General features: G+C 40.1%; 1 protein-coding gene across 1 annotated transcript in view; it reads right to left on the reverse strand.

Annotated features, from left to right (window-relative positions):
* efna2a (ephrin-A2a) overlaps window positions 1-9,830 on the reverse strand; it is a 34,704-nt gene extending 24,874 nt beyond the window's left edge. Inside the window, exons 1-2 of the mRNA XM_063016923.1 lie at window positions 9,743-9,830; window positions 9,238-9,598 (exon numbers count right to left, since the gene is read on the reverse strand). Of these exons, the coding sequence (XP_062872993.1) occupies window positions 9,238-9,362 (125 nt within the window). The 5' untranslated portion in view covers window positions 9,363-9,598; window positions 9,743-9,830. The remainder of the gene's footprint in view (window positions 1-9,237; window positions 9,599-9,742) is intronic.
* Between the last annotated feature and the right edge of the window lie 3,771 nt (window positions 9,831-13,601).

The raw sequence follows: 13,601 nt of genomic DNA on the forward strand, positions 1-13,601 counted from the left end.
AGTTTAAATTACATTCTGTGTATGCTTGGATTCAAATGATCCCCCAGGCCACCTGAGCAGGATGGAGGTCCCTGCTGAGTCTGGTTCCTCTGAAGGTGCTCCTTGTGATTTTAAGGAAGTTTTTCCATGTCATTGTCGCCCTCGGCTGCTCAACAAGGTTTTTCGGTCCTTCTGTACGTCTCTCAGATGAAAAAATGAATATTAAATATCCACTGGAGAATAAGCGGCGTCTTCGTTAGGTGCTTTTACTGCAGCAGGATTTTAGATGTTGCTTCATGTTTTGGTCTGTAGACAGAGCTGTAAATACTGAGGCCTTCCCTAAACTGACCGGCACTTTTATAGTTCTCTGTGAAGCCTCTGTAAAAATAAACCCAAAATATAAACGGAGGAGCGGTGACACTGACACGACCACCGGCCGAACCACAAAGTACAATCTGAAACGCTTGAATGATTCAATCCTCCATCATTCTTCTTCAGAGTGGAGAAATTATTCACCCCCACACACCACACCCCCCCACACCCCAATCACACACCCCCCACAGCAGCCTGTTTCACTTTAACTGTTCTACACATTCACACATCCTACAGAACATATACTAACACTATACGGCCAAAATTATGTGGACACCTGACCATGAGTTTGTGTGCAATTCCATTTCAAAGTCATGGGTTTATGACCACCTACCTAATATTGTGTTGGTCCCCATTTTGCTGCCAAAACAGCCCTGACCCATCGAGACATGGACTCCACTATACCCCTGAAGGTGTGCTGTGGTATCTGGCACCAAGATGTCAGCAGCAGATCCTTTAACTCCTGTAAGTTGCGAGGTGAGGCCTCTACGGATCGGACTTGGTCCTCCACGTGCATCATGACCCTGTCGCCGGTTTACCACTGTTCCTCCCTTGGAGCACTTTTGATAGATACTGAGCACTGCAGACCGGGACACGCCCCACAAGAGCTGCAGTTGTGTCTAGCCATTACAATTTGGTCCTTGTCAAACTGGCTCAGATCCTCACGCTCGGCCATTTCTCCTGCTTCTAACATCAACTCTGAGGATAAAATGTTCACTCGATAATCAGTGTTATTCACTTCAGTGGTCATAATGTTATGCCTAGTTGGTGTATAATCGCTGCCCTTTGCAGCTAGAACAGCCTGTACTGTTCTGGGAAGGCCTCTCACTCATTAAATAAATCTAATAATAATAATAGATGATGTGAACGAGCGTGTGCATTAATAACAGTGTTTAATAGCTTTCACCGTTTCCTGCTGTCAGGATGTAAATGTCGCCCCCAATGAGACAGGATTCAGGACAAAAAGGATCTGATCAATATCTAATCTGTCCGAGTTTTAGTGTGTGACAGAGTTTTTAATTAAGAGGCGATCTCCAAAGATTAGAGCGAATAAAAAACGATCCGCACACGGCCGACTGCCGGAACGTCCGATCAATTCTGTCTGGAGGAAGAGCCTGACAGATCTGACAGCACGAGCGAAGCGAATCGTCTGATTATATCATGAATTATTTAATGATTAATGCGTGTCTGGGTTTATATATTTATGTGTTATAGAGGCTGGTTACACACGCTGTAGTAACTCAGACCTTATAAAAAATAATCTGATCATAACGTGTGATGTGTTCAGTCATGTTTTAAGGTTTTATTGTGTATTTTATTGTAGATTAGATTAGATTAGATCTGTATCTGCTTAACGTGCTGGATTATTCACCGCAGTGTAAAATGTAAATCGGTTTATCAGCTCCAGACCAGAATGTGACCCAGAACTGTCAGATAAACCAGCAGAACTGAAACAGAACGATATCAAGTGAACCAACAGGCTCGACACGCCCGTGTTCCTCTGTGGTTCTCTGACTGGTACAGAAGGGATTCATGCACCGTGTGTTGTGCCACATTCACCACATCACCGGGATTAAAATCATCTGCAGTTTGATCCTCAGTAGATCCCTCACCCTCACATGCACCAGTGCTACAGAGTAGGTGTAAGAGAGGTGGTTTTAATGTTTTGGCTCATCACTGTAAATAACGTATGACCACCAATGTCAGTAAATAAAAGAGTACAATACAAGGTCATATTTAATTAAGAGTGTATTTTATTGGAGGGAGGGAGCGCTAATGTCATGGCTGACCCGGTTTATATGGAGATTTACAGCAATGATGTTATAAACCCACTGAAGCTGGAATAATAATAACAATATTATTATTATTACTATTATATAATATTATAATTATTATTGTTATTACTGTTAGCATTTCATTAGCTTTATTGTTGTAATAACTATTATTAATTATATTATTATTATTATATTTTAATTATTATTATTATTATTAATATTATTATTATATTATTCTTCTTATTATTATTATTACTATTATTATTATTGTTATTATTTATATTATTATATTTATTATTATTGTTATTATTTTCATCGTAATAATAATAATTATTATTTATATTAATTATCATCATTATTGTCATTGTTATTATTATTATCATTATTTTCATTAGTTATTATTAATACTGTAATTTATTTAATTGTTATTGATATTATTATTATTGTTATTATAGTTACTATTATTTTATTGTTATATTATTATTATTATATTTATTATTATTATTATACTTATTATTATCATTGTTATTATAATTAATATTATTATCATTATTAATCATACATTATTATTGTTGTTGTTATTACAGTTACTATTATTTTATTGTTATATTATTATTACTATAATATCATTATTATTGTTGTTATTATTATTACTATTATTATATTATATTATTATTATTATTAATATTATTATAATCATTATTATTAGATCAGATCACCCTGAGATTGAGGAAGTCGGGGTGATTTTATCTCTCTGAAGGATTTTATTGAAGATTATAAAGATGATGGTATAAAGAGGGACGAGGCTGCAGAGCCGTTTGTGTGAGTTGATCTAATCCTGAGCTTTTACCCTTCAAATAGACTTCAAATAGATTCTCCAAGGCTTTCAGCTTCTCTCCACACACACACACACACACACACACACACACTCTGTCTGCAGTGCAGTTGTGGAATCACTCTCTTCTCTCTCAGTGCTTCACCCGTGACTGCGCTCATTATTCCTCTGAGAGAATTAAAAAGCTTTTCTCCCTCCAGAGACGCGCCGCTTTTATTTCTCTCTGTTTTTATTGACCTGTTTTTGTGCTTCCTGTTCGTCTTTTCTCCAGCTCGAACCCTCGCACCGCTCCTCAGACGCTCCCACTTTAATGCTCATTCCTATATTTGCATTTTTAAAAAAGTTCAGAGACAATGTGCCAAAAAGAAAAGAAACCCTGAATATTAGTAAGAGTTTCTTCCAGTCTGAAGTGTTAAAGCAGAGACGATCTAAACCTCGGATCAGCTCAAAAGTTTACATACACTCACACTGATCATCCGCACGATCACTTCCACTCCGAGTACCGACACACAGTAGGATCCACTCACCCGCCCCACAAATAAAGCCCAAATCTTGTTCCTATCACCGCGTTATCTGATGCCGGGAAAGAAAATCTCCCTCTGAGTCGCTTTAATATTTCAGAGCGTTTCAGGAAGGCTCCGTCGGTTCGGCCGTGAGGGGTTTATTTAACCCCCACACCTGAGAACCTGAGACTGTCAGGAAGCATTAGGCTGGAATCTGCACTGGAATAGAAACCTGCACTACGTATAGAGCAGAGAGAGAGAGAGAGAGAGAGAGAGAGAGAGAAACCACTCCAGACATTCTCATCCCGCTGAGCCACAATAATCCCTAAACTATTGTTTAATACTTATCTGTACTGATTTACAGCTTCACATATACATACTGGATCAGGATACAGAGCATAAACTGGATAACACGCAATATAACACTGAGCATGTGATTAGCATTAAGCTTCTGCCGCTCATGTTACAGATACTTATCAATTAGCATTAAACCGCTGGTGCTTGTCATGTTACAGATGTTTAACCGTTCATATCACGTCGTGGTGTAAACAAACCAAATGTAATTAAATAATAATCCATTCCTTCAGGTGGTCGTTATTCAGAACTAAATGAATCATCTCTAATGGGATTAATGTCTTCACCAGTCCACCTTAATTAAGGCGCTCACAATAAATGCTGAAATCTTACAATCAAATCACTCTCATGTTTAATAACAACAACAATAATAATAATAATGTGATACTAACAGTCTGTGTAATATCTATAGTTGTACCAATACTGTATTATAAATATGTATTATAGATATTTCCCGCTCTAACAGTCTCATGCTAAACAATCCTGTAATAAGACTCAGATTAGCAGCTATTTTTTATAGCCGAGAAACAAACCAAACACATCCAGCCAGTCTCACCTCACCAGCAAAACCATTAAACATCCAGAGACCAGAACAAAAGTGCAGCATTACACCAGTTTAATGAGCTCAGTTACATATTCAGCATTATTTAGCTATACGACCTTAAACAAATTATAGTTATAAAGATTCATCTATATAAAAAGTATATATACACTGATCAGGCATAACATTAAAACCACCTCCTTGTTTCTACACTCACTGTCCATTTTATCAGCTCCACTCACCACATAGAAGCACTTTGTAGTTCTACAATTACTGACTGTAGTCCATCTGTTTCTCTACATACTTTGTTACCCTCTTTCACCCTGTTCTTCAATGGTCAGGACCCCCACAGGACCACCACAGAGCAGGTATTATTTAGGTGGTGGATGATTCTCAGCACTGCAGTGACACTGACATGGTGGTGGTGTGTTAGTGTGTGTTGTGCTGGTATGAGTGGATCAGACACAGCAGCGTTTTTAAACACCTCACTGTCACTGCTGGACTGAGAATCGTCCACCAACCAAAAACATCCAGCCGACAGCGCCCCGTGCGCAGCGTCATGTGACCACTGATGAAGGTCTAGAAGATGAGCGACTCAAACAGCAGCAATAGATGAGCGATCGTCTCTGACTTTACATCTACAAGGTGGAGCAACTAGGTAGGAGTGTCTAATAGAGTGGACGGTGAGTGGACACAGTGTTTAAAAACTCCAGCAGCGCTGCTGTGTCTGATCCACTCGTACCAGCACAACACACACTAACACACCACCACCATGTCAGTGTCACTGCAGTGCTGAGAATCATCCACCACCTAAATAATACCTGCTCTGTGGGGGTCCTGACCATTGAAGAACAGATGGACTACAGTCAGTAATTGTAGAACTACAAAGTGCTTCTATATGGTAAGTGGAGCTGATAATTTTAAGATATTTATAAGTCCAAAAGAATGAGTTTTGCTGTTTCACAGCTGCTTTTATCCAAATACAATCCGAGCGACTGAGAGTTAAACGTCTTCCTCAGGGAGCCAACGGTGGCCGAAGACCTTCCAATCACTCGTCATTTCATTTACATCAACAGTTTTATTCTGGTCAGACTCTGGACAGGGCGCCAATCCATCACAGGGCTTCAGGCACCACTTCTGAGACATAACCATTCATGTCTGTGTAGAAGCTTAACTGATGAATAGCACTGGCTGATAGCTGGGGGAATTAAAATCCTGGATCCCAGCGGTAGTGGGTTAGAGCGATCTACCCCTGCACCACCTGAGCGCAATTATTTCCAGCTCAGTTTTAATTCAGTTTAACTGGAACAGTGATTTATTTCTTCACTGACTTTCTAACACACACAGTTTTGTTTTCTGAGCTCATGTTTGTTCTTCTTCTGCTCCAGAAGAAACAATTATATCCTCTACAAATCACAACAGTCCCAAATCAGAAGGAACCAGCACACACAGACTGAAGTACGTTTACTAGCATGCTAATGCTTTCGAGCCGCTCAGTAAACTATAAAATATTTTTCACGTATGAGTCAGGAGAGTTCGAGTCTGATACACAAATAACACACGGAACATGTTAGTGCATTATACATCACACAGCCTGAAAAAACATCCAGGGTTTATTTATTCAACTCTTCCACATTTCTACAGCAGCACACATCATCAGCCATGCACACCGCAGACGCACACAGCTCCAGAGTATTATTATATTAATATAGAAACGACTTCGTACACAATTACAGGATCAAAACAGCAATCCTGGCCTGACAATTCAGATCATCATGTGACACTGATCATAAAACGTTCTGTTCAATTGCTGCCGTTGATTGAAAATACTTTTTAATTTCATTTCCAGCAGCCGAGTCAGTATGAAGCCGGTCGGTGTGTTATGATTAAAGCTCTACCTAATTCACGACCGTGAAAATCCCATCACGGACCGTAAAATGAGCCGTTTCCTGTAAAATCTGCAATTTGCTGTGAAACTCTAAATGTAGTTTTGCATTTGCAGGTGCAGCCTAGTGGTTAAGGTGGTTAAGGTACTGGACTAGTAACCAGAAGGTTGGCGGTTCAAGGTTACCTCTGTTGGGCCCTTAAGCAAGGCCCTTAACCCTCAATTGTTTCGAAGAAAAGCGTCTGCTAAATGCCGAAAATTAAAATGTAAAAGTATCGTATGAAATATAAGGCGTCGTAGCAATTCAGTTAGTGTGAGAGACGTGTGTGCTGTCGTGTGCTGACGGTGTTTGATGTGTGTTTATGTATTGAGGCATTTTGTCCCTTTGTGGATCCATAATGAATGTAAAAGTGTGTCTCTCTACACACGTGATCGTCTCTGTGCTGCACCTCAACAGAACAAAGCAGTAAAATTTTCTGCTCCCCAGAGTTCATCTGTGTTCAGTTTATAAACTCGGTGACTCTAAACACGCTCGGTTACACCAGCAATCGGTCGGAGAAAACGTCCAGGATGTGGACGCAGCTCAAAAACACGACTCGAGGAACTGAGTTTGGAAAACTAGCAATTAATTCTGTGGACACGAGGGGGTCAAAACAATTTTCATCTTTCAACTATTAATGTAGCTGTGCCGTGTGTCGTAGCTTCATTTTATTCTGTCGTTTAAAGACCGAGGTGAAATGTGAAAAACCAGGTCCGTAAAATTAAGCTCATTTTCCCGGGAAGTAGGTAGGAAAATGTGCATCCCTGTTTGGACCTTGAACCAGGATGTTCTTCTGGTGTCTGTGACAGTGTTCTCCCCTGCAGTCAGGACTGATGAGACCCAGTTTCTCCAGATGTTGTCGCATTAGGATGCTACAGAGAGCAACATCTGGGTTTAAACTGGGAGAACTTCATGACAAGTGAAAAACATCTCAGTCACGTGACTAACATTCAGTGAAAAAATCAACAATACATGAAAATTGTGTATGTACATGTTTAAATGTATAGTTTTATATATCTCACGTATATTCCTACACATGCATATGTATGTATGAACGTGTATGTGTATATATATATGTGTATATATACTGTATATATGTATGTATGAACGTGTATATTGTATATACGTATATGTATGTATGCACATACATGGCTACACTGGCCCACCTCATGGTGCAATAAGCAACTCAAGTCAACTTTATTTATATAGCGCTTTTTACAAAAGACATGGTCTCAAAGCGACTTTACAAAATCCAGGACCAACAGATACAAAAACCCCTGTTGAGCAAGCCGAGGGCGACTGTGGCAGGAAAAACTCCCTGAAAATTACAGGAAGAAACCTCGAGAAGAACCAGACTCAGCAGGACCCTCCATCCTTCTTGGGTGGCCTGATAACACTCATCACTTTATTATTATTATTATTAATATTAAATATCTATTTAATTTCTAATTTTAAATCAATACTTGTAACTGTACTACATTTAAACTTTGTACTGCAAACTGTAATATTTAACTGCACACTTGAAACTGCATCTTCCTGCACGTCCATTCTTTATTCATTTGCTGTTATTTGTATGACGGTCGTCGCCTTTTTAGCTATTTCGCATTTTAATTCTTTATAGTGTGTACATTCATTGCTGTATAATGCTGCTGGGGCTTTTATTTGCTTCGGGATCAATAAAGCATCCATCCATCCATCCGTCCGTCCGTCTATCCATCCGTCTATTTGAAAAGCATGATAACACCAATAACTGGGATATTCTCAGAAGAGCAATTTTAATTGATCAATGAATATTGTTCTGAGTGGATATTGAGGATCAGGATTGAAGCTGATAGTGATCTATGCTGGTGTCAGATGTGATTGGACATGTTTTCTAGAGTATTAGACTGGTGTTTCTGTGCTGTGCATGTGTTTGATGTTGACCTCATAAAGCAGATCATCACATGAAACCCAGCACCAAGATCAGAACCATCAGGTGCGGTGAGGACGTCAGTATCAGATCAGTACCAGTATCAGTATCGGTGAGTAACACAAAACCAAACACTGATGCTGAACACTGATCTCTGATATTTGTAGAAGAGCCGCGCTGATGTATTGTTCATACCTGTGACAAAAACAAACTAATTATATCTGAAACAGATTAATATCAGGGACGTCTACGATACGATAAATAAACAACAATAAACCAACATATCAGAGACGTGTACGATACAATCTGTAAAACAATACCAATATCGGTGATGTCTGATATATCCTCACATTTATTACTGCTTCAGAATCAGGTTGTTAGGAGAGATATCACAATATGGAGATATGGGGCCCCTGATTAAGGCCCTTAACCCTCAAGTGCTTGCATGGTATTCAGTCATGACTGTAGGTCGCTTTGGATAAATGCGTCCACCAAATGCCATAAATAAAAACGCCCCCAGCACCAGTACTCAGTGGAAGGTCAATGGTTAAAGTAGCAGACTTGTAATCAGAAGGTTGCCTGTTCAAGTCCCACCAAGTTGGCACTGTTGGGCCCCTTAACCCTTAACTGCTTGCATGGTATTCTAGTTGCTTCGGATAAATGCGTCCTCTAAATGCCATAAAAGTAAACGCCCCCAGCACCAGCACCTGGTGAAAGCTCAATGGTTAAGATGAGAGTAGTAATCAGAAGGTTGCCTGTTCAAGCCCCACCAAGTTGGCACTAAATGCAATAAGATGTTGATATACAGTAGTGTGCCACACTTTTATAGTACTGTTTACATTTATTTCTGTTTGACTGTAGTGCATGTACTGAAGTCTTATGCAAAAGTTTTCACACCCCTGTTTAAATTCCAAATGATCATGTCCTGTACAAGCGACACACTCCTGCACCTTTAAATGAACTTCACATGGTGCAAATGTAGAAAACAAGGGTGTGTAAACTTTATTTAAGATTATTTATGGATAAAGAGCACCTCAGTCCTACCTGGAGTTCGAACTGTTCCAGTAGACGGCATGTCTGTCTGATGGGGGAACCCTATCCTCAGTCCCAACACACACCTCACACAGCAGGGCGAACAGCATCACCTGCATCAGCACCTGGATCTCCATCAGTGGGTCCTCGGCTTCCACACCAGAGATCTTCAGCACTGTGTGTTATATATCCTGTAGAGAAGACTTCTGAAACCTGTGTGTGTATCCATGATGATCCTGTCAGTCCTCCATCAGGATGTGAGTTTAATGTTTCCATATGATTCTCACTCGTCTGAAAGCTCAGGGCTTCATTTGATTTTACATTTATGATGGACTGAGCAGCTTCATGGTGAAAGTGACTCCATCAGTCCTGTCTGTGTGAGTAACATATTCAAGCATTCAGCCACAGAATATTGAACGCTTTTATAAGTTCATGATTAATAATATTTATAAAGGTGTAAGCACGTCATTTTCTAATTCATTATTGTGTATAAATGATGTTTAAAACAGACACTCACACATCCAGGTTTCCTGTCACATCTCTGGTCTCCCTGACCGCGGCTCTATAACTCGTTTTCTTCCTTTCCTGGCGGTTTGAATCCTCTCACACAGTGCAGCAGTGATGTAGAAGCTCCATATTAATAATAAATCAGATTGTAGATGATATTAAAGAGGATATAATGAGTGGAGATGAGTGCAGGATGATGGATGTGAGCAGTGAACCTCTCCTCACTCCCGCTCCCACACTGACTGACTCTCAATCAGCCTCCACTCAAACCTCCCTCACAACACACTGCGCTCTGATTAGCTCTCTCCAAGGACCAATCAGGATCAAGCACAGCCCCCCGAATTAAGACGCGCGTGCAGCCAAGGGGCGGGAATATTTTCCCGCGCTTACTCTCTGAGGTAAAGTGTTGTTGGTTTATTTTATACATATTTTATGTATTTCATTTCAGATGTTCGATATAAACCAATAAATGACATACATAGAAAAATAAGTTTATTATAATTACTTGTTTGAACCTTTTGTTTCTTGATATCATGTGTACTCAGATTTTACCACCAGATTGTAATGACAGACCTGCTAATCCAGGGTCAGGTCATAGATGGACAGCGGTAGCTCAGCAGTTAAGATGGTGTTCCAGTGATTAGAATGTTGTTGTGGAAAAACAGAAAGAACAGATTTATCAATAGTTAAATGGACCCTCAATAAACCAACTTTTCCCAGCGTATAGCGTATATTCAAGGCAAGGCAAAGTGAAGGGAGAATCCTGTAATGGAGTGCGTGTGGGGAACCTTCCAGAATGCTCATTGTTCAAGTGAAATACATGATTTCTACTTTACAGTGTATCACAAAAGTGAGTACACCCCTCACATTTCTGCAGATATTTAAGTATATCTTTTCATGGGACAACACTGACAAAATGACACTTTGACACAATGAAAAGTAGTCTGTGTGCAGCTTATATAACAGTGTAAATTTATTCTTCCCTCAAAATAACTCAATATACAGCCATTAATGTCTAAACCACCGGCAACAAAAGTGAGTACACCCCTTAGTGAAAGTTCCTGAAGTGTCAATATTTTGTGTGGCCACCATTATTTCCCAGAACTGCCTTAACTCTCCTGGGCATGGAGTTTACCAGAGCTTCACAGGTTGCCACTGGAATGCTTTTCCACTCCTCCATGACGACATCACGGAGCTGGCGGATATTCGAGACTTTGCGCTCCTCCACCTTCCGCTTGAGGATGCCCCAAAGATGTTCTATTGGGTTTAGGTCTGGAGACATGCTTGGCCAGTCCATCACCTTTACCCTCAGCCTCTTCAATAAAGCAGTGGTCGTCTTAGAGGTGTGTTTGGGGTCATTATCATGCTGGAACACTGCCCTGCGACCCAGTTTCCAGAGGGAGGGGATCATGCTCTGCTTCAGTATTTCACAGTGCATATTGGAGTTCATGTGTCCCTCAATGAAATGTAACTCCCCAACACCTGCTGCACTCATGCAGCCCCAGACCATGGCATTCCCACCACCATGCTTGACTGTAGGCATGACACACTTATCTTTGTACTCCTCACCTGATTGCCGCCACACATGCTTGAGACCATCTGAACCAAACAAATTAATCTTGGTCTCATCAGACCATAGGACATGGTTCCAGTAATCCATGTCCTTTGTTGACATGTCTTCAGCAAACTGTTTGCTGGCTTTCTTGTGTAGAGACTTCAGAAGAGGCTTCCTTCTGGGGTGACAGCCATGCAGACCAATTTGATGTAGTGTGCGGCGTATGGTCTGAGCACTGACAGGCTGACCCCCCACCTTTTCAATCTCTGCAGCAATGCTGACAGCACTCCTGCGCCTATCTTTCAAAGACAGCAGTTGGATGTGATGCTGAGCACGTGCACTCAGCTTCTTTGGACGACCAATGCGAGGTCTGTTCTGAGTGGACCCTGCTCTTTTAAAATGCTGGATGATCTTGGCCACTGTGCTGCAGCTCAGTTTCAGGGTGTTGGCAATCTTCTTGTAGCCTTGGCCATCTTCATGTAGCGCAACAATTCGTCTTTTAAGATCCTTAGAGAGTTCTTTGCCATGAGGTGCCATGTTGGAACTTTCAGTGACCAGTATGAGAGAGTGTGAGAGCTGTACTACTAAATTGAACACACCTGCTCCCTATGCACACCTGAGACCTAGTAACACTAACAAATCACATGACATTTTGGAGGGAAAATGACAAGCAGTGCTCAATTTGGACATTTAGGGGTGTAGTCTCTTAGGGGTGTACTCACTTTTGTTGCCGGTGGTTTAGACATTAATGGCTGTATATTGAGTTATTTTGAGGGAAGAATAAATTTACACTGTTATATAAGCTGCACACAGAGTACTTTTCATTGTGTCAAAGTGTCATTTTGTCAGTGTTGTCCCATGAAAAGATATACTTAAATATCTGCAGAAATGTGAGGGGTGTATTCACTTTTGTGATACACTGTATATCAGCGGCGTATTTATTAGATCGTTATAGCGGTTATCTGGTTTGATTTGGTTGGCTATTTTTGATCTGGGAAAGCTCAATATTTTTACATATAAATACAATAATGGTTTCTTCACACCAGAACGCTCTACTTTCGAATAACAGAGGAAATCCATCCATTTTAATCACTGCCAAAACTTTTATGACTGCCGCCTGTTCTTTTAACAACAAACAAACACTGACGACATCAATTGTTGCAGTTGGAAACAGGTCTGGACTTCTGGCAGGCCAGTCTAACACCTGTTCTCTAGGGTTTGTCTCATCTTCTCATAATATTGTGGACTGTAGATGGATAAAAGTAAGTGCATGTCAGAATTAGAACTGGAACATGGAATAATGGTCTAAAACGGTCTCAAACTGAAATGTTCTTCACTGTACACTATAATTTCATATTTAATCACATTAACTTTATCAGATATTGCTTTAATACATCCTGTACACTTTTATGTTCATTAAAAACACCACATTTGAAGTGTTACACCAATGTGCTTGGCCAAACCTGGACATCACATAAGAAATATAAAATTGTTTGTTAGTAATCTGACAATAAAATGGCTGAAATTCTTCTGCAGTTTTACATTGAGAACCAAATCCACTGTTGGAGAAAGGAAGTTCAGCTTTGGTGTCATTGCTCCCCCTGCTGTAAGTATTTTGTTCTGAAGTTTCACCTCTCTTCTCTTTCCCCAGAAATTCCTTTACAAATTATTAAACTTTACATCTCAAACCATTTCTACATACACTTTAACCTGGGAGTTACAGGCTGTTGTTTTAGTCCTGAATGGATTGTGGTGAATGTCGGACCTTCTTAAGCAGAGAAAAAGTAAATTAAGAAAAAATTAATTCTAAATAATTAAATTAGTCCTGGTGTTCATTAATCCTCAAATAATTAAAGCAGTATGAAGTTTTGACTTAAAGCAGTAGGGTGTTATCTGGAAATATGAGAAAAATCAGGAATGATGGTTTGCACCATAGAACGCCATGATCAGCCCAAACTTGGTCAACCAGGTTTTCATCTCCTCACATCATCCTTTGGTAGAAATGGTTTGATTTGCAGCTTTGTGAAGCTACGACGAGATGTTCAGTTCTGTGGGTATGGGTGTCTCTTCAAGAGAACTTTCACTTTACATTTATTCTTTAGTGTTTGTGATAAATGTGCCCAACATTCAGGTACCAACTCTGCTGCCCCATGTGTAACGTCATGACTACATCTATTACAAACACTAAATCATGTAAAAATGACAGTGTCAGATTAATTCTGCTGCATATCCGTTTCCCCTCAATCCTGCTATGTCAAACAGCTGAAGGGTTTAAACCATGGTGCTCTGATGATTCTATTCAGGTCAGAATAAA

Source organism: Trichomycterus rosablanca, chromosome 20 (assembly GCF_030014385.1).
Source record: "Trichomycterus rosablanca isolate fTriRos1 chromosome 20, fTriRos1.hap1, whole genome shotgun sequence".
In the NCBI taxonomy this organism is placed as follows: domain Eukaryota; kingdom Metazoa; phylum Chordata; class Actinopteri; order Siluriformes; family Trichomycteridae; genus Trichomycterus; species Trichomycterus rosablanca.